Genomic DNA, 27909 nt, shown 5'->3' with positions numbered 1-27909 from the left:
AACAACTCTGACATTGTACTTTGCTGTTGCTTGCTTCAAGATTGAATGTCACTGGCAGTAGTTGACTTTTTAGCAAGACGCTCCTTGTATAGCTGCCTGTGGTGCTTTATTAGGTGCTAGTTGTATTTCCTCATGCTGTGGAAACAATTCTGCTACAGCTCTTACAAATTTTCTGGTTTTGTTTGGTGTCTGTGACTTTGAAACTAAGATATTCCTATATTACCGACGTGCTGTTTTTCTTTGATATTAATTCATCTATTATTGCTTCTGAATCGGCAGACACCATCATCCCACTCGTTGGCGTTTTCCTGTTTGTTTGTTTGTTTGTTTTTTTATTGAGGCCGTTCCACATAGTTTGGTTGCACAATTATGATTGGGCAGAATGAAAGTGTGCTCACTCAATTGGCTAGTAAGACTGTCACATTCAGACAGCAGTCACGCATTTGCTCTGGGTGGGGGAAGTTAAATAATATATATTTCATATCGCAGCCTCTTGCGATTTAGCTAATCGCAACGTTTCAAATCGCGCTTTGATTTGATTACAAAAGATAATTTTCATTATAGGTGTCCTTTAAAACATTTGTAACTCTAATAAGGAATTATTTTACTGAATTAGTACAACAAAGACTAAACAGTGTTATTTTACATTTCATTATTCAATCTTTATACCTGAGTACTGTTTGACTCTCCAGAAAACCATTAAGCACTATTTATTCTTTTTTCGTTGCTCTATTGTAATTATTTTTGCTTGCAATTTCTTAATTATTTATTATACATGATTCACAGCCTTAGAAAATCACCCTAGTACAAGTGTAGGTGTGTGTGATGCAGATGGGCAGCTCTGAGTAAATGTCAGTGAGAGAAGTGAAAGTGTTTGCATACGAGCGGATGATGTATGTCTTCGGCCTGCGGACATTTATTCCCTCAAGCAATAATGCTGTCACCTCTGTTCAGCACATTATATATTAAAATGGCCTTCTGTGAGGGGGAAAAATTTATTTTTATATATATAGAGAGAGAGAGAGAGATCCACAGCTCATATGTATTTAAAGTACATTCACTCCTGAAGCCAGGGGACAGGATATCACACACACACACACACACACACACACACACACACACACACACACACACACACACACACACACACACACACACACACACACATTGTGATGTACTATTTATTACTATTTATGATCTTAAGCTATTTTGTTAAACTAGTTCCAGTTTCGTCTTTGCTATTGGCTATTGCTATCTATTGTACCTGTTGAAGTCAAAATTATTAGCTCAACTGTATATTTTTGCATTATATATATATATATACTTTGTCATGATGACAGCTCATAATATTAGACTAGATATTCTTCAAGACACTAGTATTCAGCTTAAAGTGACATTTAAAGGCTTCACTAGGGTAATTAGGGTAAAGTTATGGTAATTAGGCAAGTCATTGTATAACAGTGGTTTGTTCTGGAGACAATCCAAAACTAATATTGCTGAAGGGGGCTAATAATATTGACCTTAAAATGGCTTTAAAACAATTAAAAACTGCTTTTATTCTAGCCAAAATAAAACAAATAAGACTTTCTCCAGAAGAAAAAATATTATAGGAAATACTGTGAGAAATTTCCTGAATCTGTTAAACATCATTTGGAAAATATTTGAAAAAAAAAAAAACAAGTTTATAATAGGTTTATAAGAACACCTTGTTCATAAATCGTACACATGTAACTCCAATGGTAAAAAAAAAAAAAAAAAAAACTATATATATATATATATATATATATATATATATATATATATATATATATATGTAAACTGCAATATTTACAATATTTTGAACTTTGTTTTAAATGTATGTCATACATGTTATTTGTAAATATAGTCAGATTATATACTTTTTATATAACTACTATAGCCTACCTTTAAAGTCTTGATTTGTATTATTAATGTCACACTAATTATGGGGTCAGATCAGTCTCAGAAATAATACATTTACGAATTAAAATTCATAGAGAACAATTCACATTTACAAAATCCAATTCGGAATTTCAACGCAATTCATAAATACAATACACAATTCACAAGTAAAAATCATAAATGGTTTCAAATGATTTGGCCTAGAGTATCGTGTCAGTGAATCGTATTTTGAACTTATGAATTGGATTTGTGTATTTTGGAATTGTCGAATTGGATTTGTGTATTTTAGAATTGTCGAATTCGAATTGTGTATTTTAGAATTGTCGAATTGGATTTGTGTATTTTGGAATTGTCGAATTGGATTTGTGTATTTTGGAATTGTCGAATTGGATTTGTGTATTTTGGAATTGTCGAATTGGATTTGTGTATTTTGGAATTGTCGAATTGGATTTGTGTATTTTGGAATTGTCGAATTGGATTTGTGTATTTTGGAATTGTCGAATTGGATTTGTGTATTTTGGAATTGACGAATTGGATTTGTGTATTTTGGAATTGTAATAATACGAATATTTTTTTCTTTTTGAGACTGATTTGCCTTCATAATTATCACCAGTAATTGTCAACCACAATAACTTTGCTCTGGGTACATTTGTTTGCAAATTTCAGATAAAAATGTGCCATGCAAACAGCCATTATTGCAAGATTTTGAAACATGTTGCATATACTGTAAGACATGCATTTTATATTTGTAAAATCCAAATATTAACTTGTATTTGCATATAGATTTCAGATTGCAATATGGGATGGAAATTCAGTTTACAGTTGAAAGCCATCAGTGAATGGACCCTTTCCACATTTTCAGGGTTTTTTAGTAGCAGAAGTTGGGTAAACTCAGAGCGCAGTGAATGGGAGAGTACAACAAATCATTCATTTACAATCCTATTTGTTGAAATAATAAAAGGAAAACTCCATGATGGCGTTATCAAGACTTTCAGAAAAAGGGAAACAATAATGTGAGACTGATAACGGCAGCCAAAAGAATCAAATTTACAGTCAAACTCTGCATTACAGACGCCTCACAGAAGCGGTGGTTGTTGTTGTTGTTGTTGTTGTTGTTGTTGTTTTTGTAATTTGATGCAAAGATGATTTAATAAATACATAAAAATGTTCATATGTTTAAAAAAGATCTAAACATTACAAACTTTCAAGGATTTAAGATGCTGATGACCATTAAACCACCATAACAGTCTTGTGATAAGCGTGCATTGGCAATAATTCTATCCAATGATGATTTAGCATTTGATGTTGGATGCATTTTCTGAGCATGAAGCCTAAAATCTTTTTACAAGTGAAAATGCAGGACTTGTTTCTAAAGCGTGTTGGTCTCTGTCAGTCAGCGCCAGCGAGCAGCGGGTCGGTCGTCTCCTCTGCGCCAGCAAATGAAAGTGCAGATAGTGGAGATATAATGGAGACCGCAGGGGTAGAGCTCAAGTCTCCTCCCAGAAACACTCATTTCTCCTGGAGCAGGTGGGAGTCTTTGTTCTCCTCCTGCCTCAAAAATCCATTTAGTTTTGTACACCTGGCGTACAGCAGCAACATTTCCCATTTAGGGTTGAGAATGAGTCTGTAATGAAGTGGCAAGCACATTTTTTATCTGCACAAAATCTGTCTGTGCATTGGTAAAATAGCAATTTATTGGCAAATGAAGAAGTTGTTTGGGGTCTCTGTGTGTGTAGGCGACATGTTTGTGGTATAAATTGACAAGGAATTGGATGAGCATTACTGGACATTCAGATTAAATGGCTATGACTATTTTTATGCACATTTTGGAATATTGCATTAAGAATTAAAATTAAAATAAACAACTGTAGATGTTAGTTTCAAGGATATTTTAGCTAGTGTGCTCTAAAGCAGTGACAAAATTCACGTTTGGAAAATATAAGAATGGTCTAAACATCCAAAGCTCGCAGTTCGTCACTTCTGCCCAAATGGATCAAGGATCTCCTCATACTTCAGTTTATCATCAAATATTCTGATAATGACAGCCAGTGAAAAAATTGTCAATGACAAATGACAAGCACATGTCTCAAACACAAGAAATCAACTTCAGAATTACGATTTGCTGTATTCTAATGTCATTACTGTGAATTAACAACCAGGACATATTTAAAGTCTGTTCAAGTCCACCTTTCCAAGTCTTTACAATATTTTACATTTGAACCAACAGTAGAACTACACACAGGCCTAATATCAATATTATTGTTTCATGTTTGAGAATAATAATAATAGCTGACCCATATTAACCTTTATTTTACATCTACAGAATCCTGAGAAAATCCTGACCTTGATTTAAAAAAAACAAAGTTGTGATTCTCATTTTAGCCAGAATCGTGCAGCTCTACTCTCTATTATCTGACCTGCCCCGCCACTTCTCTTCTGATAAACTTTTAATTTATTCTATTCTGATGCACTTTTGTTTTGTTCTATTCTGATAATTCTGTTCTAATAAACTGCTATTCTGATCAACTTTTATTCTGTTCTATTTTATACTAATCAAGTAGAAATTTAGTTCTATTTTATTCTAATAAACTTCTATTCTATTTTAATAAACTATTCTGGTAATAATTTTCTATTATAATACATTTCTATTTTATTCCGGTAAAATTAATGCTGTTAAGTTATGTTCTGATAACCTTCTTCTATCCTATTCTAATAACATATTCTATTCTGATAATTCTATTCTAATAAATAGAGTGTCTGTTCTTTTCTATTCTGAAAAGCTTGTTTTCTATTCAACTTGTTTTCTGTACTAATAAACCTCTGTTCTATTCTATTCCAGTTAACTAGTTTTCTATGCTGATGAACCTCAATTCTATTCTATTCTAGTCAACTTGTTTTCTATACTGACCAACTTCTATTCTATTCTATTCTATTCATCTTTTTTCTATACTGATTAACCTCTATTAAATTATATTATATTCTTTTAAACTTGTTTTCTATACTGATGCACTTTAATTCTATTGTTCTATTCTCTATTCACCTTGTTTTCTGTACTGACGAACGTCTGTTCTATTCTATTCTAATTAACTTATTTTCTATACTGATTAACCTTTCTTATATTCTATTCTACTCTATCCAACTTGTTTTCTATACTGATGCCCCTCAATTCTATTCTAATCAACTTGTTTTCTATACTGACGAACGTCTATTCTATTCTATTCTATTCTATTCTATACTGATTAACCTCTATTATATTCTATTATATTCTTTCAACTTGTTTTCTAGACTGATGCCCCTCTATTCTATTCTAATCAACTTGTTTTCTATACTGACGAATGTCTATTCTATTCTATTCTATTCTATTCTATTCTACTCTATTCTATTCTATTCTATTCTATTCCAATCAATTGTTTTCTATACTGACGAACGTCTATTCTATTCTATACTGATTAACATCTATTATATTCTATTATATTCTTTCAACTTGTTTTCTTTACTGATGCCCTCAATTCTATTCTATTCTATTCCAATCAATTGTTTTCTATACTGACGAACGTCTATTCTATTCTATTCCAATCAACTTGTTTTCTATACTGACGAACGTCTATTCTATTTTAATCAACTTGTTTTCTATACTGATGAACCTCTATTCTATTCTATTCTATTCATTCTGATGAGCTTCTCTTTTATCTGACTTTATTCTGTGGCGTTCAGCAGTATTGAGGTCATGAGTGAGTCCAGCAGATCTGCGTCTTCATTTGTCTCATGTAAAGGTCAGCTCTCGTGTGTGTTTATTTTAAAGCTCATACTGATGATGCTACCTGGAGCCTGTCAGAGTCGCTGGTGTGAACATATGAATACAGTTCAGCGCATCATATTTCACGACACTAATGATCAAATCATATTTCATGCTCGCGAGTTCACTGTAAAAAGGGATTAGTTGGCTTTTCTTAAAAAAGTGAGTAAACCCGTTGCCTGAAACTTAAGAAGTACATTAAGTATGTGCGTAATTATAATAAATATAATGGGCAGCACAAATGTCTTGATACCTCAGGCTGTTGATGTTGCCATCCAATCTGCATATCTCTCCATACTGAATGTAACCCCAAACCATGATTTTTCCTTCACCAAACTTGACTGATTTCTGTGAGAATCTTGGGTGCATACTGGTTCCAGTAGGTCTTCTGCAGTATTTGTGATGATTGATGCAGTTCAACAGATGATTCAGCAGAAAAATCCACCTTCTGCCACTTTTCCAAATGATCAACTAGAAGTCGAGTTATTATTTGTTGCTCTTACGACTGAGATCCATGACTAGACTTTTGTCAGGTAGTGTAATTGTAAGACTACATGTTTTCTCAATTTATAAGTAATGTTTTTAATCTATATGCGTGTGTTTTCTTAGGCTGAAGTGTGTTTGAGCTCTCTCAGCCACCAAACAGATTGTCTAAATTCTATATTTGTTTTTATTGAGTTCAGTAATGTTCACTTTCTTACCCTGATCCGCTCTGCTTTGTGTGGCTGCTGGTGTGTGTTCAGGAGAACGGTCAAATCCTCAGATGTTCTGCTATCGATCTGCCTCGCTGCAGTGCACATCAATGCGCCGTCTCTAGAGGATTCTCTTGCAGAAGGATTGGTAAAGTTCAGACCTTACAGGTTGAAAACAATCCTAAAATAACAACTAGGTCCAGGCCATTTTTCACTGAGCTCGTTTTGCTTTTGCTTACCTTTTGGAATTTTTGTAAGTTGAGGATATGTTTGCAGATAGACGTTTATGCAGTATTAATATTGATGACAACATCTTTAGTCTTATGATGCAACATTACTGCATACTGACCTACATTTTTACAAAACATAAAATACATTGCTCCGGGTATGTTTTGTCGCACGTTTCAGAGGACAAATCCACTAGAGGGCGCTGTATACATTTTTGTGAATTTCATTCACTCATTTTCCTTGAGCTAAGTCCCTTATTTTTCAGGGGTCGTCACAGTGAAATGAACCACAAACTATTCCAGCATATGTTTTACTCAGCGATGCCCTTCCAGCCGCAACCCAGTACTGGGAAACACCCATACACACTCATTTATACACACACTCATACACTACGGTGCCTATAGCGCATGTGTTTGGGCTGTGGTTGATACCGGAGCACCTGGAGGAAACCAACGGAGAGAACATGCAAACTCCACACAGACTCGAACCAGCAACCTTCTTGCTGTGAGGCCACAGTGCTAACCACTGAGCCACCGCACCGACTGCGTATGTGTGAAATGTTGCTCCGGGTGCGTTTTGTTGCACGTATGAGATGACAGATCCACAAGAGGGCGCTGTCTGCATTTTTGCAAATCTGATAATACGTTACTTAGTTGCATGTTTCAGATACACATCCAGGTGTAGGTGTGTATATTGAATATATTTGAGTTAGTGTTGTCAACAATAGAAATATTTTGATGCATATTGATATTGCCATATTGAAAACCAAATGATTTTGCTTTTGGTTAATATCGATACCGGTGTTGAACTTTTTTACTATCTCTCTAATCTAATACTTTTATTATCTAATACTCAGTAGATATTTATACATGTTTGTATTTTTAAAAGATAAAATTTATGATTGTTGTAATCAGATTAGGACTATGATTTCATCATCTAAGAAATTGATCACCTAATATTATTAAAGAACTTGTAGTTTTCATCATGAGTTTAGTTATAATAGCAGGTGTTAACTATTGTTAATGTACAACAGCTCTATTAATAGTCACAGAATTTTCTGTAAATATTTCAGCATGTCGTAGGCCAGATTATCATGAAAATGTTCATATTAAACTAACTATTAAACTAATTTACTAATTAAGTCTCCAAGCATTTGGTGCTGTTAGGAACAACAACTGCAAATACAATGTGATTATTGCTAGAAATTAGGGCGAAGTCGACCATTTTGGCATCGTATGATGTCTAATGTGGAACATCGCGATGGACGATGGCATCGTCGTCATAGGTGGCGGTTATTTATTTCTGAATAATAAAATTTATTATTTTATTTATGAATAATTAATTAATTCATGATGAATTAATTATTTGTAGCCCACCGTTTCAACTACCTGACCCACATGGTCTTTGATTGCACATAACCAAATCATAAGTAAATAAAGTTACACACAAATGACCACCTGTCAATCACGTTCTCCATGGGAATCTGGCATGAATAAGCAGAGTGATCTGTGTCGTTATAATGGCGTCGACACACTTGGTTGGTTAAAAAAGGTGCACAACCAACAGGAACCAACCTGTAGTATCTGAGGTTTACAATAACATTACTAAGTACAAGCGTGAAAGCGACAGATTGAAGCAGTGTACACGTTACCTGATAGATTCACAAGACCGAAGAGTCGTTAGATAGAGACAAGATTAATTAAATATCACAATTACCAACTATAGTGAGACACCATCCAGCGGTACATCCTTTATAAACTGTCCGTCGGGCACTGCTCTCTGGGGTCTCTATGGGGCATCGTCTATCGAGCCAACCCTACTAGAAAGCACTCTAAACGTTTAACTAACGAATAATTGGTAACACTTTACACCAAGGTTGAATTAGGTAATGTTTGTTAATGTATTTACTAATATGAACAAATAATGAACGACACATTTATTACAGTATTAGTTCATATTTGTTAATGTTGGTTAATGGAATGAAAGGTCATTCATTGTGAGGTAACGTTAAAGATGCTCGCGTATGCTCCAGTGCAGCCTTTGTGCGGTCTTATAGCCCTTGCTGTGGCTGATGCCGACGCTGACGTGCACCTCTCAAAAAATGTAACTACTATAGTGCACACTAAGGTAGCGTTCAGAAAAAACGAAACACCAGTGAAGAAACCAACCCAGGCTCATTCCGAAAACGTACCTCCACGACGATTCTTGAGACCGTGAAATACGCCCTGGCGGCACGTTTTTCTGCAGTTTTTGTTGTTGCGAATCCACTAGAGGTCGCTGTGTGCGCTTTTTGAGATCTCAAATTTCCCTCGCGAGCGCCATTAGTGCCTGCTGAACTAGCGTAAACCCACCAGAGGCCGCTGTCGACTCACTTTTTGACAGACTTTCTGACTGACTGAGCGAACGATTGGTTGACCCACCCTCCCCCTTCCCTAAACCCAACCAATTCTATCGATTGACCCGCCCACCCACTTCCCTAAACCCAACCAACACCTTTCAAAAGCAATCCAAAATTCCTCGTCTGATTTATTTATTTATTTTTAACACGTTTTCAGATTTTACCACATTCTCAGCCTGCTCTTCACTTATATTTTAGCTTCTGTTTTTGTCTTACCTGCTTTCTGGAACCGCTCTTCACCGGACTCGAACCCCCGTCTTCATGTTTAACTCCTCTCTGCATGTCAAATCCGCCGACGTACATGGTGCGCTAACAGGACAAACTGGTTGCAGCCGGAATGCCGTCCATACGGAGGTAAGCGGTCAGCTGGTAAGCACAAATAAAAAGGAACGGCGTCACACCGCCCCGCAGCGTTCACTTAAAAAAAATGAAATGCAGCCATACGTACCTCCGCCTACGTAATTCGCGATCTCCAGAAACGTCCGCAGGGCCACGTTTTCACAACGAGCCTGTGTTGGAAGAAACTGGACACAGAGGAGCATGAAAACCTACTGCCAGCTAGCGTTTCTGAAGTGTTATTGCTGAGCAACAGAGACAGCACGCAGAAGTAGAAATGCACAGCTACGCTCAAGGCAGTCGCCGTGGGTCATGCCGATCCCTCGATGTAGAAGTATAAATCAGTCTTTACTCATCAATGTTAACAAACAGGAATTAGCATTTTACTAACACATCAGTAAATGCTGAACTATCATTAATAAATGATGCACAAGTTCATTATCAGCTGTTTATTATTAGTTCACGCTGGTAAAAACATTGCCTGACGTTCACTAATAAAGAATAAAGCGCCAGCGATATCGATATTGTGCATGTTCATTATAATGATATATTGAGGATCAGCACTGATGTCCGTCTGGTGTGTGTGTGTTTCTTCAGATGCAGACGCTGCTGCTGAGATCAAGTGTAAACATGAGGACGAGATCTGTGTGAAGAGTCGCATCAGTGCTGAAGAGGAGGAAGAGGAGGAGGAAGAGCAGCTGTTCGAGCCCGTCAATGCACACAAGAGTCACCTCACAGGTACACACACACACTCACACAACGAGCTCCATCCCTGCACACAAGAGTCACCTCACAGGTACACACTCACACACTCACACAACGAGCTCCATCCCTGCACACAAGAGTCACCTCACAGGTACACACACACACAATGAGCTCCATCCCTGCACACAAGAGTCACCTCACAGGTACACACACACACACTCACACAATGAGCTACATCCCTGCACACAAGAGTCACCTCACAGGTACACACTCACACACTCACACAACGAGCTCCATCCCTGCACACAAGAGTCACCTCACAGGTACACACACACACAATGAGCTCCATCCCTGCACACAAGAGTCACCTCACAGGTACACACTCACACAACGAGCTCCATCCCTGCACACAAGAGTCACCTCACAGGTACACACACACACAATGAGCTCCATCCCTGCACACAAGAGTCACCTCACAGTTACACACACACACTCACACAACGAGCTCCATCCCTGCACACAAGAGTCACCTCACAGGTACACACACACACTCACACAATGAGCTACATCCCTGCACACAAGAGTCACCTCACAGGTACACACACACACAATGAGCTCCATCCCTGCACACAAGAGTCACCTCACAGTTACACACACACACTCACACAACGAGCTCCATCCCTGCACACAAGAGTCACCTCACAGGTACACACACACACTCACACAACGAGCTCCATCCCTGCACACAAGAGTCACCTCACAGGTAGGTGTATGTCGATTGCTAGGTGACCGTCAACCGTTTTCTCAGAGGATGACAAACTAGCAAAACACTGCTGCAGCTCTGATACAAGTGTTATTTATGGAGAAAATGAAAAGCACTGCAGGGTTTGGGTGTTCTGTGTTTGTCTGAGATAATTAGTCTACCAAGATATGTGTATTCTACACAAAGTATGAAGCTGATTGGTCAGTTCTTGTCACATGACTCGCGGTGCGCTAGACTACTTAGAGTAGACGTAATTTTGATGCAGTATTCTGAAAACTGGGTACACATCGCTCCCAATATGCGGGCGTCACGCCTCCATTGGAAATAAAGAACTAGCATGCGGAAAAGACGCGATATGTGAACAGACCCTGAGGCCGCCGTCATTTGCGATCTCCAGCAGGTGATCTTTTTCTCACACAGACATGCTGGATTCACCTGATTTATTGGCAAATGGCTTGCGGATCCATTCCTTGGTAGTTCATGAGTCCTTCACTGGGCCTTTTGCTCTTAGCAAAGAAACTTTCAAAAGACGTCTGTTTCATACTTATTTACTAGCTTGTGGGTTATATTTTGGCACTCAAGTGACTGAAACGTATCCGGTCATTCTCAAAATAAAAGACTTTTCAAAAATAAAAGATCGTTTAGACTCAGATAATAAATAAAACAGAAATAGTTGTTGATTTCTTGTGCAGCCCGATACTTATTGATCTATGGACTGGTACCGGTTGGTGGACCACAGGTCTTGAGCATAGAGCGTCTCATGCCTCCAAAATCCATCGCATTGCGTTTCGTCTTCAGATGCGCAACTCATTTATTGGAAGAAACAGGCAATTTTCTCTTCCGGCTTCTTCTGAAAACACTATTGGTTGGGTTTTTAGCGAAGGGTTTAGCTAGCTGATCTGTATGACAAGCTTCGCCTTCTTCTGGACGTCTACAAGAAGGACGTGTATCTGAAATGTATAACAAAACACACCCTAAGTAACGTATTTGAGATTTGCAAAAATGTAGACATCACAGTGCCCTCTAGTGGATTTGTCATCTGCAACGAAACTTACTCGGCACAACATATTTTATTTTAAGTTTAACCAGTGTGAAGCTGTAGATGATACTTTAACTATAAAAAGAGGATGTACATGGCGTACAGATTTGACTTAAATACATTATTCTTTTAATATTAAAGTTTGTTGTTTTGGTGTGTTTCCCAGAGGTGGGTTGCGGCTGGAAGGGCATCCGCTGCGTAAAATATATGCTGGATAAGTTGGCGGTTCATTCCGCTGTGGCGACCCCGGATTAATAAAGGGACTAAGCTGAAAAGAAAATGAGTGAATGTTTTGGTGTAAACTTTTGCACACACGTCTTTGGTTTAGTGCGCAAGTTAAAGATTAAAGGCCATATCAAATACCCGGTACAATAAGGTGCGTTTGGCGCGATTAGTTGCTATTTTTAGACAAGCGCAACAGTAATTTTCACGTTTCGCGTCACATTGTTTAAATAGCAAATCCATTTGCACCACTTTGTGGACTCATGTGTGTGCTGGTCTATAAAGGAGGTGTGTTAAGGCGCATTGTTGGTGCGTTGCTAATTTGAGGAACTGAAATAGAGCGCACCATTGACCAACTAAAAGCTGCTAAAAGTACATAGCTGCTAAAAACTAAAGGCTAACTAAACTAAAGATTCCTCAGTATGCGTTTCTGAAACGTACAGCAAAACACACCCTAAGTAACATATTTTAGATTCGCAAAGATTTAGACAGCGCCCTCCAGTGGATTTGTCATCTGAAACGTGCAACAAAACAAACCTGGAGCAATGTATGTTATGCTTTGCAAAATTGTAGGGCTGAGGCACATATTTCCAATAAGCCTGAATGTTCAGGAAAGATCTATAGCATATGTCAGATTTGCAAAAATGTACACAGCGCCCTCTAGTGGAATTGTCATAAGAAACGTGCAACGAAACTTACTCTGAGCAATGTATTATGTTTCGCAAACATATTTTTGAGATGTTTTGAGATTTTGAGCCAGTGTGAAGCTGTAGCTATAACTATAACCAATAAAAACAGGATGTAAATGACGTTCAGATTTGACTTGTATACTTTATTGGTTTTTAATATTGAAGTTTGTTTTGGTGTAAACTTTTGCACACACATCCATGGCTTTAGTGCTCAAGTTAAAGATTAAGTTTCAACAAGTCAGTACTCCTGCATAATTGATTCCTCTGTATTTGATCAGCGATTCCTCTGCTGACTTGTGCCATCAGAGCAGCCCCTCATTAAAAACCCCCATTTCTCTGACAAATAAGTCTTAATTGTTCGGCACTCGAGATGGCGCTTTAAATGAGCTCCCTGTGGAGGCCAAAGAGAAGAATGTAATAGTCATTTGGGAACGCTGCATATCTGAAGACGAGGTGAACGCAGGTTTGGCTCAGTGTGAATGATTAAATGACTTCAGACGAGTCTCATATTAAAGCTGTGCTGCAGTGAGAAGCTCACATTCACTGTTTTTCACAAGACTTTCACACATTCGGTTCAGCAGAAAGGCTTAAGCACTATTCCGTCTTCATTTTAAAACACATGCTTAGCAATTAAACTGATTTAGAGGATTTTACCATGCCTTTAAATACTCTTTTCTTTAATATAACCTTTCATGCAGTGTGTATTGTAGCTGTGTGTGAATGTAAAATGTTTAAAAAATATAGTAATATACACACACACACACACACACACACACACACACATATATACACATACATATATATGATTAAAATAATAAATATATGAATAAGTAAATATATGAATGAATGATTAAATAGATCAATAAATAAATAAAAAACAACAATGAATGAACGAATGGCTTAATGAATGAATAAATAAATGAATGAATAAGTATATGAACTAACGAATTAATAAATCAATGAATGAACAAATTAATGAATTAATAAATGAATTAATGGATAAATGGATGAATAAATGAATGTATAAATGAATGAATAAAGGAATGAATAAGTATATGAACGAATTAATGAAATAATAAATAAATGAATGAATAAATAAATGAATGAATAAATGAATGAATAAATGAATAATTAAATGAAGAAATAAATGAAATGGAATGAATAAATGAACAAATAAATAAATAAATAATTGAAAAAACGAATGAATGAATATATATATATATATATATAAATAAATGAATGAATGAATAAATTGATGAATGAATGAATGAATGAACAAACAATGAATAAATGAATGATAAATGGCAATTCATTCTGCAGTGGCGACCCCTGATGAATAAAGGGACTAAGCCGAAGGAAAATGATTGATTGAATGTATGAATGAATAAATAAATAATTGAAAAAAAGAATGAATGAATGAATAAATAAATAATGGAATGAATGAATGAATGAATGAATGAATGAATGAATAAATGAACAAATAAAATAATAAAAGAATGACTGAATGAATAAATAAACGATAAATGGCGGTTCATTCTGCTGTGGCGACTCCTGATGAATAAAGGGACTAAGCCGAAGGAAAATGATTAAATGAATGTATGAATAAATAAATAAATGAATGAATTAAAAAATTAATTAATAATTTAAAAAATGAATGAATGAATGAATATATAAATATATAAATAAATGAACAAATAAAAGAATGAATGAATGAATGAACAAATAAAATAATAAAAGAATAACTGAATGAATAAATGAATGATAAATGGTGGTTCATTCTGCTGTGGCGACCCCTGATGAATAAAGGGACTAAAATGATTAATTGAATGAATGAATGAATAAATAATAAATAGATATTTCAGTTTTACAAGCTTACTAATGCATTAATTTCGTGAACATTTAGTGTTTTTCCTGAAACCTTTTGAGTGTTTAATTCTAAACTTTTATTTGTCACTATTCTAGTTATGTTGTGCTTTTCGTATCTCAAGAATCTCTTCAGTTCTGTTGCTGAATGTGACCAAAACAATTCTGCCTGTTGAAAATATACAGAGAAAAGCAAGCAGTGGGATTATTCCTGTTGAACAAACCCCGTATCCAACCGTGACCCCAAAAGCAAGGTACATGTGAACAAATATGGACCCTTTAAATACAAACGTGTGTGTGTGTGTATTGAAAAGATACCACCACAGTGACTACTTTTGGAGCTTTATTGCTGAAAGTGTATGAGATTTTTTTATCTGAATAGTGGAGCAGAGACACTGTGATATTATTTCTTTATTTTTGTTCTGACCTGAAAGTGTTTTTGGCAAGAGAACGAGACACAAAGAGCGAGGCAGTAACTGAGAGTCACGTGTATCCCGGATCAATGGCTGCCGGGGTCTGGGCCTGCTTTAACACCTCTCTGTGCACTTAAGCCATGACCACTGCAATGCGTTCTGGGACTGGAGCGATGGATCCAGCCGCGTCCCTGATGTGATTGGACTATTGATCGTGCTAATGCAGAACTGCAGGAGAGACTCTGAGGCTATAGGAATGTGTCCCTCAGGACCGGCAGAGGAAGAATATCTGCACCTCTACAACATTCTTGACTTTCTGCATTATCCACAAGTGGAAATTTGTCTTTGGCTTTGCCTCATAATTGCATTATCATATATGTCACTTAAAAAAAACTAGTAATTCAAATACATTCAACATGTAATGTAATGTGCATGTGTATAGGGGATTAAGTGTGTATGGCCATACACCAATAGTGCTTTACTTCATATAAATCACATTAAAAAACAACACAAAGTGAAACAGAAGTTAAGATTAAGATCATTTCTCATATTGCCATGCACATCCAGTCGAAATGGTCTTAAAATAAGAAAAAAATGTAGGACCGGGCATGATTTTATCCTTTGGGAACTGATGGGATCATTGGAAAATGGAGTTGCTAAAAATACTGATAACTCTAAAGGACTGATAGCCCCATCCTAAATGATGAAAAGCCACGCCCTTAATGACTGATAGCCCTGCCCTAAATGACTGATAGTCCCGCCCTAAATGACTGATAGTCCTGCCTTAAATGACTCATAACTCCGCCCCAAAGGCATGATAGCCGCGCCTTAAGTGACTGATAGCCCCGCCCTAAAAAACTGACAGCCCACCTTAAGTGACTGAAATCTTCACCTTAAGTAACTAATAGCCCCGTTCTAAAGGACTGATAGCCCTGCAATTAAAATACTGATAGCCCCGCCTTAAAGGACTAATAGCTCCGCCCCAAAGGATTGATAACCCTGTCCTTAAGGACTAATAAACCTGAAGTGAGGAACAGCTCTGCCTTAAAAGACTGATAGCCCTGCCCCAAAGGAATGATAGCCCTGCCTTAAAGGATCGATAGCCACACCCTAAATGACTGTTAGACCTGTCTTAAATGACTGATAGCCCCGCCCCAAAGGACTGATAGCCCTGCCTAAATGACTTATAACCCTGCTCCAAAGAACTAAAAAGGCAGTCTTAAGTGACTTATAGCCAGTCACAAAGGACAGATAGTCCTGCCCTTTATGACTGTTAACCCCGCCCAATGGACTGATAGCCCGCCTTAAGTGACTGATAGCCGACCTTAAGTGACTGAAAGCCCACCTTAAGTGACTGATAGCCTGTCTTAAGTGACTGAAAGCCCGCCTTAAAGGACTGAAAACCCACCTTAAGTGACTGATAGCCCGCCTTAAGTGACTGATAGCTCGCCTTAAGTGACTGAAAGCCCGCCTTAAAGGACTGATAGTCCCGCTCTAAATGACTGATAACCCCGCCCCAAGGGACTGAAAGCCCACCTTAAGTGACTGAAAACCCGCCTTTAGTGACTGATAGCTCGCCTTAAGTGACTGAAAGCCCGCCTTAAAGGACTGATAGTCCCGCTCTAAATGACTGATAACCCCGCCCCAAGGGACTGAAACCCCCCCTCAAGTGACTGAAAGCCAGCCTTAAAGGACTGTTAGTCCCGCCCTAAATGAGTGATAACCCTGCCCCAAGGGTCTGAAAGCCTGCCTTAAGTGGCAGATAGCCCCACCCTAAATGACTGATAACCCCGCCCCAAAGGTCTGAAAGCCCGCCTTAAGTGGCTGGTAGCACACCTTAAGGACTGATAGCCACGCCCTAAAGGACTGATAGCCCTGTTTTATTGAACATAATGTAAACATCTGAATATTACTGAAAGTAGTATAAATACTGAATAAATACGTTTGAATAAGTAATTGAATAGTAAATGCAATTGAAATAATAGTAAATGAATGATAGCCCCACCCTAAATGACTGATAACCCCTCCTTAAAGGACTGATAGCCCCAACGTAAAGGTCTGATAGCGATGCCCTAAATAGTTAACAGCCCCACCCTAAATGACTGAGAGCCTCTCCTCAAATGACTGATAATGCCTTCTCTCAAAATACATCTAAAAGATAAAAATGGCAAACCCTAATGAACAGAACATTGATGAATAATGTCAAATTTGAATATCATTTAATAATATTACTATAAAGAATATAAATACACACATTTAAACAAATAGACTCGATGATGGGCTAAATGATGTGCAGATTTCTGCCTGCACAGATTGAGTGTGGGTCCACTGATGGTCATGCAGGGGCTGCAGCGCTCTGTCCCCAGGGAGGGTGTCTCTCTGCTGGGGAGGATGGCAGGACGGCTCCCCCGGGGGTCTGGAGGAGGAATGTTTCCCTCTGAAAGCTCTCAGCGCGGTGCGGTTCTGGCTCCGTCCTGGCTGAGGATTGAGTTTCTGCATGTTGAGCCGCTGGTCTCCTCAGGGAGGCTGGAAGTGCAACAGCTGTCCGTCCGTCCGTCTCTATAAACGCGCAGTCATCCTCATCCTCAAGGTCACCAGCACCAGCTCGGCTTTTAGAAGATGTACACATTTGGGGAATTGGAAAACATTACTATACACATTTATCCAGTGAACATATATTATGTTCAATGAATTTTGCGGTGCAGGTCAAACTTAATAAAACAACAACACCAAAACTCACACGATTAAAAAAATCAAAATAATTATATATTTAAATATACTTATATATGTTTTATTCAACCAGCAAGTTTTGATTTGACCAGACATTACACAGAGTTCTCTCAAAAATAAGAGGATCTACAAGAGGCATCATTGTGCCAAGGGTTATGAATAATTTTGGACTATATATATATATATATATATATGAGCAATATCACACGAGTAGCAGTGCAATATGGCTATATATCAGTACTAGTGGGAGGCGTCTGTTGTGTGATCTCAGTGTCCCACCAGTGCTGATATACAGCCATATCGCACTGCTACTTGTGTGATATTGCATTTATACAACAGTTTGACGGCACAATCATGTATATAAAAAAGTAAATCAAACACGGAGAGTCTAAAATCTCTTTTGTATGAGGAACTACTTTCTTCCGCCATTCACATCTGAAGCTGACGTCAGAACAGCAGAAGCCGTCACTAATTCACCAACATCACTTTAGAGCTAGTGTTTGAATGATTCTCTAGCTTAATGTCTAAAGTGATGACAAAACAGCTGATTTTGCTCACATGTTAAGATTATTAGGCTGAACAGCATGAAATGCCATCAGTCTACAGAGATATCTACCTACAGATTACAGTCTATTATAGTCTACAGTATTTCTCTGTTGCAATCGGGATATCACAATAATTAACCCTGAAAAAACAGCTAGCAGATTGCTACCAGATTGCTGTTGTGTTTGCGATAAGGAAAAACGCTAAACACATGCGGGCATTTCTTCTTTCTTTCTGCCAGCACAACACACTTTCCTAATATGCGAGTCCCATCTCACACTCAATACACCACTATTATATGGTATAAATACAGCACTACAACATACAAAAGTTTCCCAGAGATGGGTTGTGGCTGGAAGGGCATCCGCTGCGTGAAAACGTGCTGGATAAGTTGGCGGTTCATTCCGATGTGGTGACCCCGGATTATTAAAGGGACTACGCCGAAAAGAAAATGAATGAATGAATGAACATACAAAAGAGAGAGATCGACTTAGAAAGTCATTTACCTGCTTATTAATGATTTGATCAGCTGTAGTTTAAATGATGATGTTTTTCTCTAAGGGCCATCTTTTTGGATCAACATTGTCAACCGTCTTTGCTCAAAGACAGGCTAATGACCGCCGACGTCTCTCAGAAATTATAAATATTTAAAATAGGCACTATCCTTGTAAACAAACTGCATAGTTGCAATCTAAACAACTACATTCTCGACTAAAAAAGCCTCAAAACTACATTATGTTGTCCAACAGCTGCAATACTTGTCAAACTGTAGAGTGTATGTGTGAGTGTATGTGGGCGGAGTAATACACGAGTGAAAGGTTAAGAGGCTGGTCGAGTTACTGGCAGAATATCTCACGGCTATCAGCCAATCAGATTCAAGAACCAGACGGAACTGTTGTTCTATATATATTTATATATATATATATATATATATATATATATATATATATATATATATATATATATATATATACTATTTAAATGCATACTAATTGTTTATTGGTGAGTTTTAATGTTTCTAATAATTGTTTTTTTTTAATTTTACTAATGTATTTTATATATTTATATGGAATCTAGGATGGGAAAAGAATAACACTTAAAATTGACTTCATTTACATTGTAAAAGCACTGTAAAAGCGCTGTATTGTGGCATCATTTTTTTTGCACTATAAGTGAATGCTTTAGTAATGTTTTTTCAATTATAATTTTTTTTTATATAATTTTGATAGAAAAAGCCATTTGAAAGCCTTTTATAAAAGCTTGCATTTTCAGGTTCAGTAAATGGATGGTGAAAATAGTTAAAAACGGTCTCATGAAATAGTAAACAATAAGAAGTCTAGTAGATATAGTGTCATTTGTAACATTAAATGCTTAAATGTCCTGTAAAATGCTTTGAATGGTGTATTTTTTTGTTTGATGTGCTCCATAAATTGACCTGAAACATGAAGAGAGGGCGGGGCATTTAGTAGCTCCTCCCCCTTTGAAAAACAGCCAATAGAGTTTAGTTTTGCTCACAGCTCTGCCAGTGAGAGTAGCTGAGCTCAAACGCACCAAATGAAAAGCCAATGAGAAGAAGGAGGCGGGGCATGACATACTAGAGTGCATTTGATTGGTCAGAAGATTTAATAAGAAACTGAAGTATGATGTTTAAAAAAATCCTTAATCCATTTAGGATAAAGTGACAAACTGCAAGCTTTGGATGTTTATATCTTCTAAATGCAAATTTCATCACTTTTCATTGCACAAATAACCTTAACACTAACATACTAATACTAACATCTAAAAAAAACTTTATTATTAACATTATTTTATTTTAACATTACTTTATTAACATTAAATTTACAGCTACAAATCTTCATGCGGTACAAAAATCAATCGCAGGTCATAACACAACACACAATGTCAGTCCTGTGGAAGGATCTCCGTCTGCTGGTCATGAATTCTTCTGTGTTATCTTGCGCTCAGCAGTGTTAGTTATGAATGCGTCTCTGCGCTGTGTGTTTAATGCAGTCCATGTTAAAGCCAAAGTGTCATTAGATATTGAAAGCAGCTCTGGTCCCTGGAGACGTATCTGTTCCACTGCACATCCATTTCAACTCTTCGTTCAGCTCTGTAGAGACGCACATAAAGGAAAACAGGAGAGCTGTATACAGTTGAAGTCAGAATTATTAGCTCCCCTGATTATTTCCTTCCCCAAATACTGTTTAACAGAAAGAAGATTACGTTCAGCACATTTATAAACATATTAGTTCTAATAACTCATTTCTAATAACTGATTTATTAGACGTTAATTTCAGTCTGTTATTTGTAAGGATTTCTATGAGCTAGTGTGCTCCAAAATTTGCGATTAGAAAATATAAAACGCATATAAACATCTACAGTTTGCGGTTGGATGGATCAACCATTTTTTATTTTGGCGTCACCTCATACTTCAGTTTCTTATCAAATCTGACCAATCAAATGCTCTGTAGTGTCTGATAAGCGCCACCCCCTTCTCCTTATTTGCTTTTCAGTTGATGTGCTTGAGCTCAACCACTCTCACTGGCAGAGCTGTGAGAAAAACTAACGCTATTGGCTGTTTGTTGAAAGGGGAGGAGCTATTTTATGCACCGCCCTCTCTTGATTGTTTTAGTTGAGATTGTCAAACATCGAATTTTAAAAAATGCACATTTCGAAGCACTTCACGTGATCTGAAATGGGACGTTTTGGTCATTTCTGCAGGACGCAATCAGAAGTCATCCTGTCAATCAAACTATGTAGCTATTGTAAGAAGCCTGATCTCACGAGGAAACGTAAGTGTTTTACGTTTTGTCAGTTTAGTGGCTAATTCGTACAAATTTGAATTCGTTTGATCTTGGACGAGTTCAGTCGTACGAAAATGTATGATTTTAAAAAGAAGGCGTGTCACCCAACCCCACCCTTAAACCCAACTGTCATTGGGTGATAAGCAAATCGTACTAAATTGTATGAATGAGATCGTACAAAGTCATACGAATTAGCCACTAAATCAAAATGAATTGCTGTGAGATTTTGTTATAATAAATAATTTGCGTGTTGCCCAATATTATCCTCTGAATAATGCCTCATCCATTTGCAACCGGTCTTCTGAAGCAATTTCCAAATTACTGCTGATGGCAAATCTCGTGTGTCTTCCGTCATGTGATTTGCATTTTACCTAACACAGATTTCATACGGATTACAAAACCAGAGAACATTTATGTTCAAGTGTAGTTGGTTCGTTTAAAAGTAGAGATTTTGAGCTTGAGATTCCAGAGTTTTTGTCAACCACAGAGGATTCATAACGAAGCTGCAGAAACTGTCGTAAAAACACACATCTGGACCTGAGCCCCTCCCCTGGAGAATCATCAGCCTATACCGATCAATGATTGGCTCCTTTCCTAGAAGGCGTGGCTTTCTTTGCTGGATACGCTGTTTTCACCAGCGTATTTTTACTGCAATTTCACTAACTGAATAACAGAATACAGTACTTTTAAAACATAAATGTGTTAGCCTCTAGAAATAATACAAATATTGTAAAGTTATTGCGTCTAATTTAACAATCTATCTTATCTACCAGAACTTTTATGTCATTTTGCTGGTGTAGCTGATAAGCTCACTGGACAGAATGCTGTGAATGTTGATAAATAGTGAAAGCAATTCAATAACCTGAACTCTTCATTCATTTTCCTTCAGCTTAGTCCCTTATTTATCAGGGGTCACCACAGCGGAATGAACCGCCAACTATTCCAGCATATGTTTTATGCAGCAGATGCCATTTGAGCCGCAACCCAGTGCTGGGAAACACCCATACACACTCATTCACACACACACTCATACACTACAGCCAATTTAGTTTATCAATTCCCCTATAGCGCATGTGTTTGGACTGTGGGGGAAACCCACGCCAACACGGGGAGAACATGCAAACTCCACACTGAAACGCCAACTGATCCAGCCGTGACTTGAACCAGTGACCTTCTTGCTGTGAGGCCACAGTGCTAACCACGGAGCCACCGTGCCGCCCAAACCGGAACTCCAACATTTTAATTTCAAAGGGAGAATGAATCCTGTGGACAGATTGTTTCCTCGTGATAATCCTACATCTGTACTGAATTACTTTCAGAGTAACTCATGCGTGTGCTGTATTTTTAATGAAGAATGTGCTCCTCATGCATTAATAAAGCATGTTCTGCCAGAATGCAGAGGTGTTGTATGAATACTACATTTGGTTTGAAGCCGTCTGAGTTTTCGTCAGATCACAGTGTGGCATTCAATAGTTTATACAGCAGATCGCAGATCTAAATGAATGAATTTTTCAATGAATTACAGGGCGACACGGCAAGAAAGCCTCACAGCAAGAAAGTCACTGGTTCGAGTCCCAGCTGGGCCAGTTGGTGTTTCTGTGAGGAGTTCGCATGTTCTCCCCATGTTGGCGTGGGATTCCTCCGGGTGCTCCGGTTTCCCCCACAGTTCAAACACATGCGCTATAGAGGAACTAAAGAACTAAATTGGCCATAGTGCATGAGTGTGTATGGGTGTTTCCCAGTACTGGGTTGCGGCTGGAAGGGCATCCGCTGTGTAAAACATGCTGGATAAGTTTGCGGTTCATTCCGTGTGGCGACCCCTGATGAATAAAGGGATTAAGCTGAAGGAAAATTAATAAATGAAAGAATTACGAAGCATGTGAATAAAAGACAAATAAAACCACCATGTCATTGATTGAAAATAAATCACTAGCTGCTCATTTTAGTAGCGTTTTCTTGCTTCAGAACACATATCTCCAGCTGTTTGCCAAGATATCTATTTAAATTTGTATTTATTTCTATACAATCCTAATTTGTTAAACTCTGGAAATACGTGATTTGCCCTACCTACCACAAAGCACACTCATATGTTTGACTGCAGTTTGTAGGTGAAATAAACACTAGGGGGCAGTATGACGACAGCAACTGTTGCTTTTCCCACTAATGATATTTACAGGGACATATTACTGACGAATGAAGGATTATTTACATGCAGTTCTGTGCACAACACCAAATAAACACCACTAAACATCTTAACACTGTCTATGATCTGTAATGAACACATTTACGCCCCCTATCTCCATATGAACACTTTTCTGGCGTTTGCTTGTAGCTCACTTTGTACGCTGTTGTGTTTGTACTGCAAAGCGCTCTGGTTTTGAATCTGGTGAAGCATGCTTACACAAAAGAGAAAAGCAATGTAAAATCAAGGTAAACTATGTGTTGGCAGTGCACTTTTCCCTTCCGTCTGCTTCTAAAAAACACTATTGGTTGGGTTTAGCGAAGAGTTTAGCTCAATGTTTTGCTAACTGATCTGTACGACAAGCGCCGCCTTCTCCTGGACGTCCACAAGAGGGACATGTATCTGAAACGTACAACAAAACACACCCAGAGTAACGTATTTCAGATTCGCACAAATGTAGACACCACAGCGCCCTCTAGTGGATTTGTCAGCTGAAATGGACAACAAAATGTGCTCCATGTAACGTATTTCAGGTTTGCAAAAATGCAGACAGCGCCCTCTAGTGGATTTAAATGTACAACGAAGCATTCGCGGAGCTATGTAAATTATGTTTCAAACAAAAATGTAGGCCGAGGAACGTATTTCCAATGAGCCTGAGCTGGATCTGTGAACACAAAGGCTGTACTTCGGTTCCTCGTCCCAGATGTTTGTTCTCTCTCTGTGTTTGCTTGCTCGGTTGGAAGCTGTATTTAGTTTTAAATGTTTATAAATCTGTGTCTGGATGCGGCACATGACTGCAGGCATACAAATGACTGAATAACAGAGGGCTGTTTTACCAGTTGCCAGGGGTGTAGCGGACATTTAAAAAAAAAAAGGGGGGGGGGGGGGGGCTGTATGAGATCATAGGTTCATATAATTATTAATCACCTGTTTCTAAATGGTCTGTCTCTAAAAGTGAGGGGGACGTATCCCACCCGTCCCCCCCGGTTGCTACGCCCCTGCCAGTTGCACTGTAGAAACATTCAGGCTAGTGTAAAAGGTGATACTGACAATCATTCACAACAGAATATCTCCTTTTGTGTTCAACAGTAGGGGCATCACGGTGGCTCAGTGGTTAGCACTGTGGCCTCACAGCAAGAAAGTCATTGGTTTGAGTCACTGTGTGGAGTTTGCATGTTCTCCCCATGTTGGCGTGGGTTTCCTCCAGGTGCTCGGTTTCCCCCACAGTCCAAACACATGCGCTATAGGGGAACTGATGAAGTAAAATGGCCGTTGTGTATGAGTGTGTGAATAAGTGTGTATGGGTGTTTCCCAGAACTGGGTTGCAGCTGGAAGGCCATCCACTGTGTAAAAGAATTGCTGGAATAGTTGGTGGTTCATTCCACTGTGGAAAACCCTGATAAATAAGGGACTAGATGAAAGATGAAAGAAATTTGTGAAAGTTGTGAGTAAATGATGAGGAAACTTTGATTTTTAGGCAGTCCACTCCTTTCGGAGCACTAAAACAACATTTCCCTCGACTCACCCGCCATCTTCAAAGTATTTTTCCATCTTTCCGTCTGTTTCCATTTAAGTCTGCATGGCTGCAGTTGTGTTCCCTGTCTTTTTCGCCTCCTTTCTTTCCCTCTATCTCTCTTTCCCTGTTCAGTATTCTCCTCTCGTCCTCTGTTGAGTGATTTTGCTCAGACACGTCTAGCTCTAGGTAAAGGGTCCCGGGAGGTTTGGCTCTCAACCCCTGGGTCGCCGCATCATGAATACATTATGATCCCCCTGTTTCCGTTCGGTTGCCACGACAGCACTTTCCGACCCAGCGGCCGATGAAGATGGCGTCAATACCGCCTCCATCAAACAGTAGACTCCACTGCGCTCTAACATGCACTGATCAGCACTGAAGATATACAGTTGAAGACTCCTATATATTTCTGTTGAATAGTTTCAACACATTTCTAAACAATAGTTTTAATAACTCATTTCTAATAACTGATTTCTTTTCTCTTCACCATGATGACAGCACATAATATTAGACTAGATATTCTTCAAGACACTAGTATTCAGCTTAAAGTGACATTTAAAGGCTTAACTAGGGTAATTAGGGTAAAGTTAGGGTAATTAGGCAAGTCATTGTATAACTGTGGTTTGTTCTGGAGACAATCCAAAACTAATATTGCTTCAAGGGGCTCATAATATTGACCTTAACATGAGTTTAAATGAATTAAAAACTGCTTTTATTCTAGCCGAAATAAAATAATAAGACTTTCTCCAGAAGAACAAATATTATAGGAAATACTGTGAGAAATTCATCACTCTGTTCAACATCATTTAGGAAATATTTGAAAGACAACTCACTCATAATTTAGCTTCAACTGTATGGGTAGTTGACAAATAAAACGCCATTATTGAAGGAAAAATGATTATTTATGTACTTTAAAGTCTGATGATTGCGAAAATGTAAGCGTTTATTAACTTTATCAATTCCTAAACTGTTTTTGTTTGTTTACATTTTACTAAACTGTACTGTAATACATGTCCTATGGTATGAGATAGCAAACATTAGAAGATATTAATAATATACAAATAGTGTGAGTGAGAAACGCTGGGTTCCTTCATGTTGTCCCAACACAAATCCATTCATTCGTTCATTTTATTTTCAGCTTAGTCCCTTTATTAATCTGGGGTCGCCACAGCGGAATGAACCGCCAACTTATCCAGCGTATGTTTTACGTAGCGGATGCCACACTTATTCACTCTCATACGCTACGGACAATTTAGCTTACCCAATTCACCTGTACCGCATGTCTTTGGACTGTGTGGGAAACCAGAGAACCTGGAGGAAACCCACGCGAACGCAGGGAAAACATGCAAACTCCACACAGAAACGCCAACTGACCCAGCCGAGGCTCGAACCAGCGACCTTCTGCGCCACCGCGTCGCCCCTCAACACAAATTGATTTAGTTAACTTAATTATTTTTACAAATGCAAGTGGATTGAACATAAAACAATGGGCTATACGCGCAGCTAGTGTTTTTCAGCCAATGATGATCTTCCGCTGAAAGGTTTATGTGACTGTTTTCAATGTCATACGGTTCCTTTTACAGCATCGGTGTTGTAATGTAATCAAATATAATCAGTTAAATGGACTTAAGCATCCATTTAGTTGTTCAAGCGTAAAAAGAGACAAAAGACCGTTGAAACGCAGGCTAGCGCAAAAACTCCATTGAAAATACTGGTCACCAGTGATCCAGCAAGTGCAGATCGCTGGTATACACACAGATCGCTAACGGACTACAAATCCGCCATTTCAAGAACTACAACTTCCAGTCATGCACCACACACACACCTGTTCCTGATTTGATTACACTTACACAGCTGAAGCTGCTCAAACGCTGATTAGTTGGACTATTTCTACAGCACACAAACACACAGACTTTGCTGAGTCTTGTTTATCTGTCTGTGTGAACACTACAATGCGTTTTTCTGGTCTTGTCCTTCCGTGTTTGATCTCTGCTTTGTTTTTCTCGCTTTGATACCTTGCCGCCTGTAATGACCGTCTGCCTGTTTATTGACCATGACTTTGGATTTGCCTGCATACATCTGTTTGCTCCTGATTGTGACCGTTGCTTGCCTGACCTTTCTTATAAACCTGCATTTGGATCCGCTGGTGTCAGCGTCAGTGGCTCAGTGGTTAGCCCTGTGGCCTCACAGCAAGAAGGTCGCTGGTTTGCGCTCTGGCTGGGCCAGTTGGCATTTCTGTGTGGAGTTTGCATGTTCTCCCCCATGTTTAACCATTTTAAACGATGACAGTCCTAATTATATTAATTTTCGTCATATGTGACGGTGAAAACGTAACATCCCTTCTACAACCCATATAAAGAAATCTGCCGTCTCAAACTCTGTCTATGCCTTCACAAGTAGACCTTCTTTGTCTGCAGTCTTTCTCCTTTGATGCGTGTACTGTACTGTATGTATAAAAGATGGCGCCTCAGGTAGAGCATGTTGTCCTGTAAATGGCCAGTGTGTGCAGGCTCCCAACACTTCACTGAGCAATCTGTCAGCATGTCAGCAACACATGTTTTGTAAAAAGCTTCCAGTGGGAGTCAGGGGAAAAGATCCTGCCAGACCAGAGAGGAAATGCTGCTTTCCCCTTTTCGGTCTCTTTCTCTCTGTCTCTCTCTCTCTCTTTCCACTGACTAAAAAAAGTAGAGATTCAATGATGAGTGTTACCTGGTATCATTGCAGTTAATGCTTTTATTTCAATATATATATATATATATATATATATATATATAGTTGGGATTTTGTTTATATTAGGACAAGCAACGACAATGGCCATTGTGTATATATAGCCAAATGTCAGTTTCAATGGTGCCAGCATTGAATATCTTGGGCTGTGGATAATGTGAAACGTGTATTGTTCTGTGATGAATCCACCGTCACTGTCTTTCCTACATCTAAGAGAGTTACGGTGTGGAGAAGCTCCAAAGAAGCCTCCCACCCAGACTGCTGATGCCCAGAGTAAAGCATGGCGGGGATCAGTGATGGTTTGGGCTGCAATATCATGGCATTCCCTCGGCTAATACTGGTGCTA

At 38.4% G+C, this 27909-nt stretch overlaps 1 protein-coding gene across 5 annotated transcripts in view; it reads left to right on the top strand.

Annotated features, from left to right (window-relative positions):
• Positions 1-27909, top strand: part of LOC130239377 (zinc finger protein 521) — a 119189-nt gene that overhangs the window by 8725 nt on the left and 82555 nt on the right. For 4 of the 5 annotated variants that reach the window (XR_008838691.1, XM_056470548.1, XM_056470540.1 and 1 more), the window contains exon 2: positions 9968-10108. Coding sequence is in view for 2 of the 5 variants with exons in the window: in XM_056470540.1 (XP_056326515.1) it covers positions 9968-10108 (141 nt within the window). In the remaining 3 variants the exon portion in view is untranslated. Of the gene's footprint in view, positions 1-9967; positions 10109-10814; positions 10839-27909 lie in introns of those variants that run through there. The other variant, XM_056470556.1, reaches the window with a different exon arrangement.

Source organism: Danio aesculapii, chromosome 2, assembly GCF_903798145.1.
Source record: "Danio aesculapii chromosome 2, fDanAes4.1, whole genome shotgun sequence".
Classification (NCBI taxonomy): Eukaryota; Metazoa; Chordata; class Actinopteri; order Cypriniformes; family Danionidae; genus Danio; species Danio aesculapii.
This window is presented reverse-complemented; position numbering and strand designations above follow the sequence as displayed.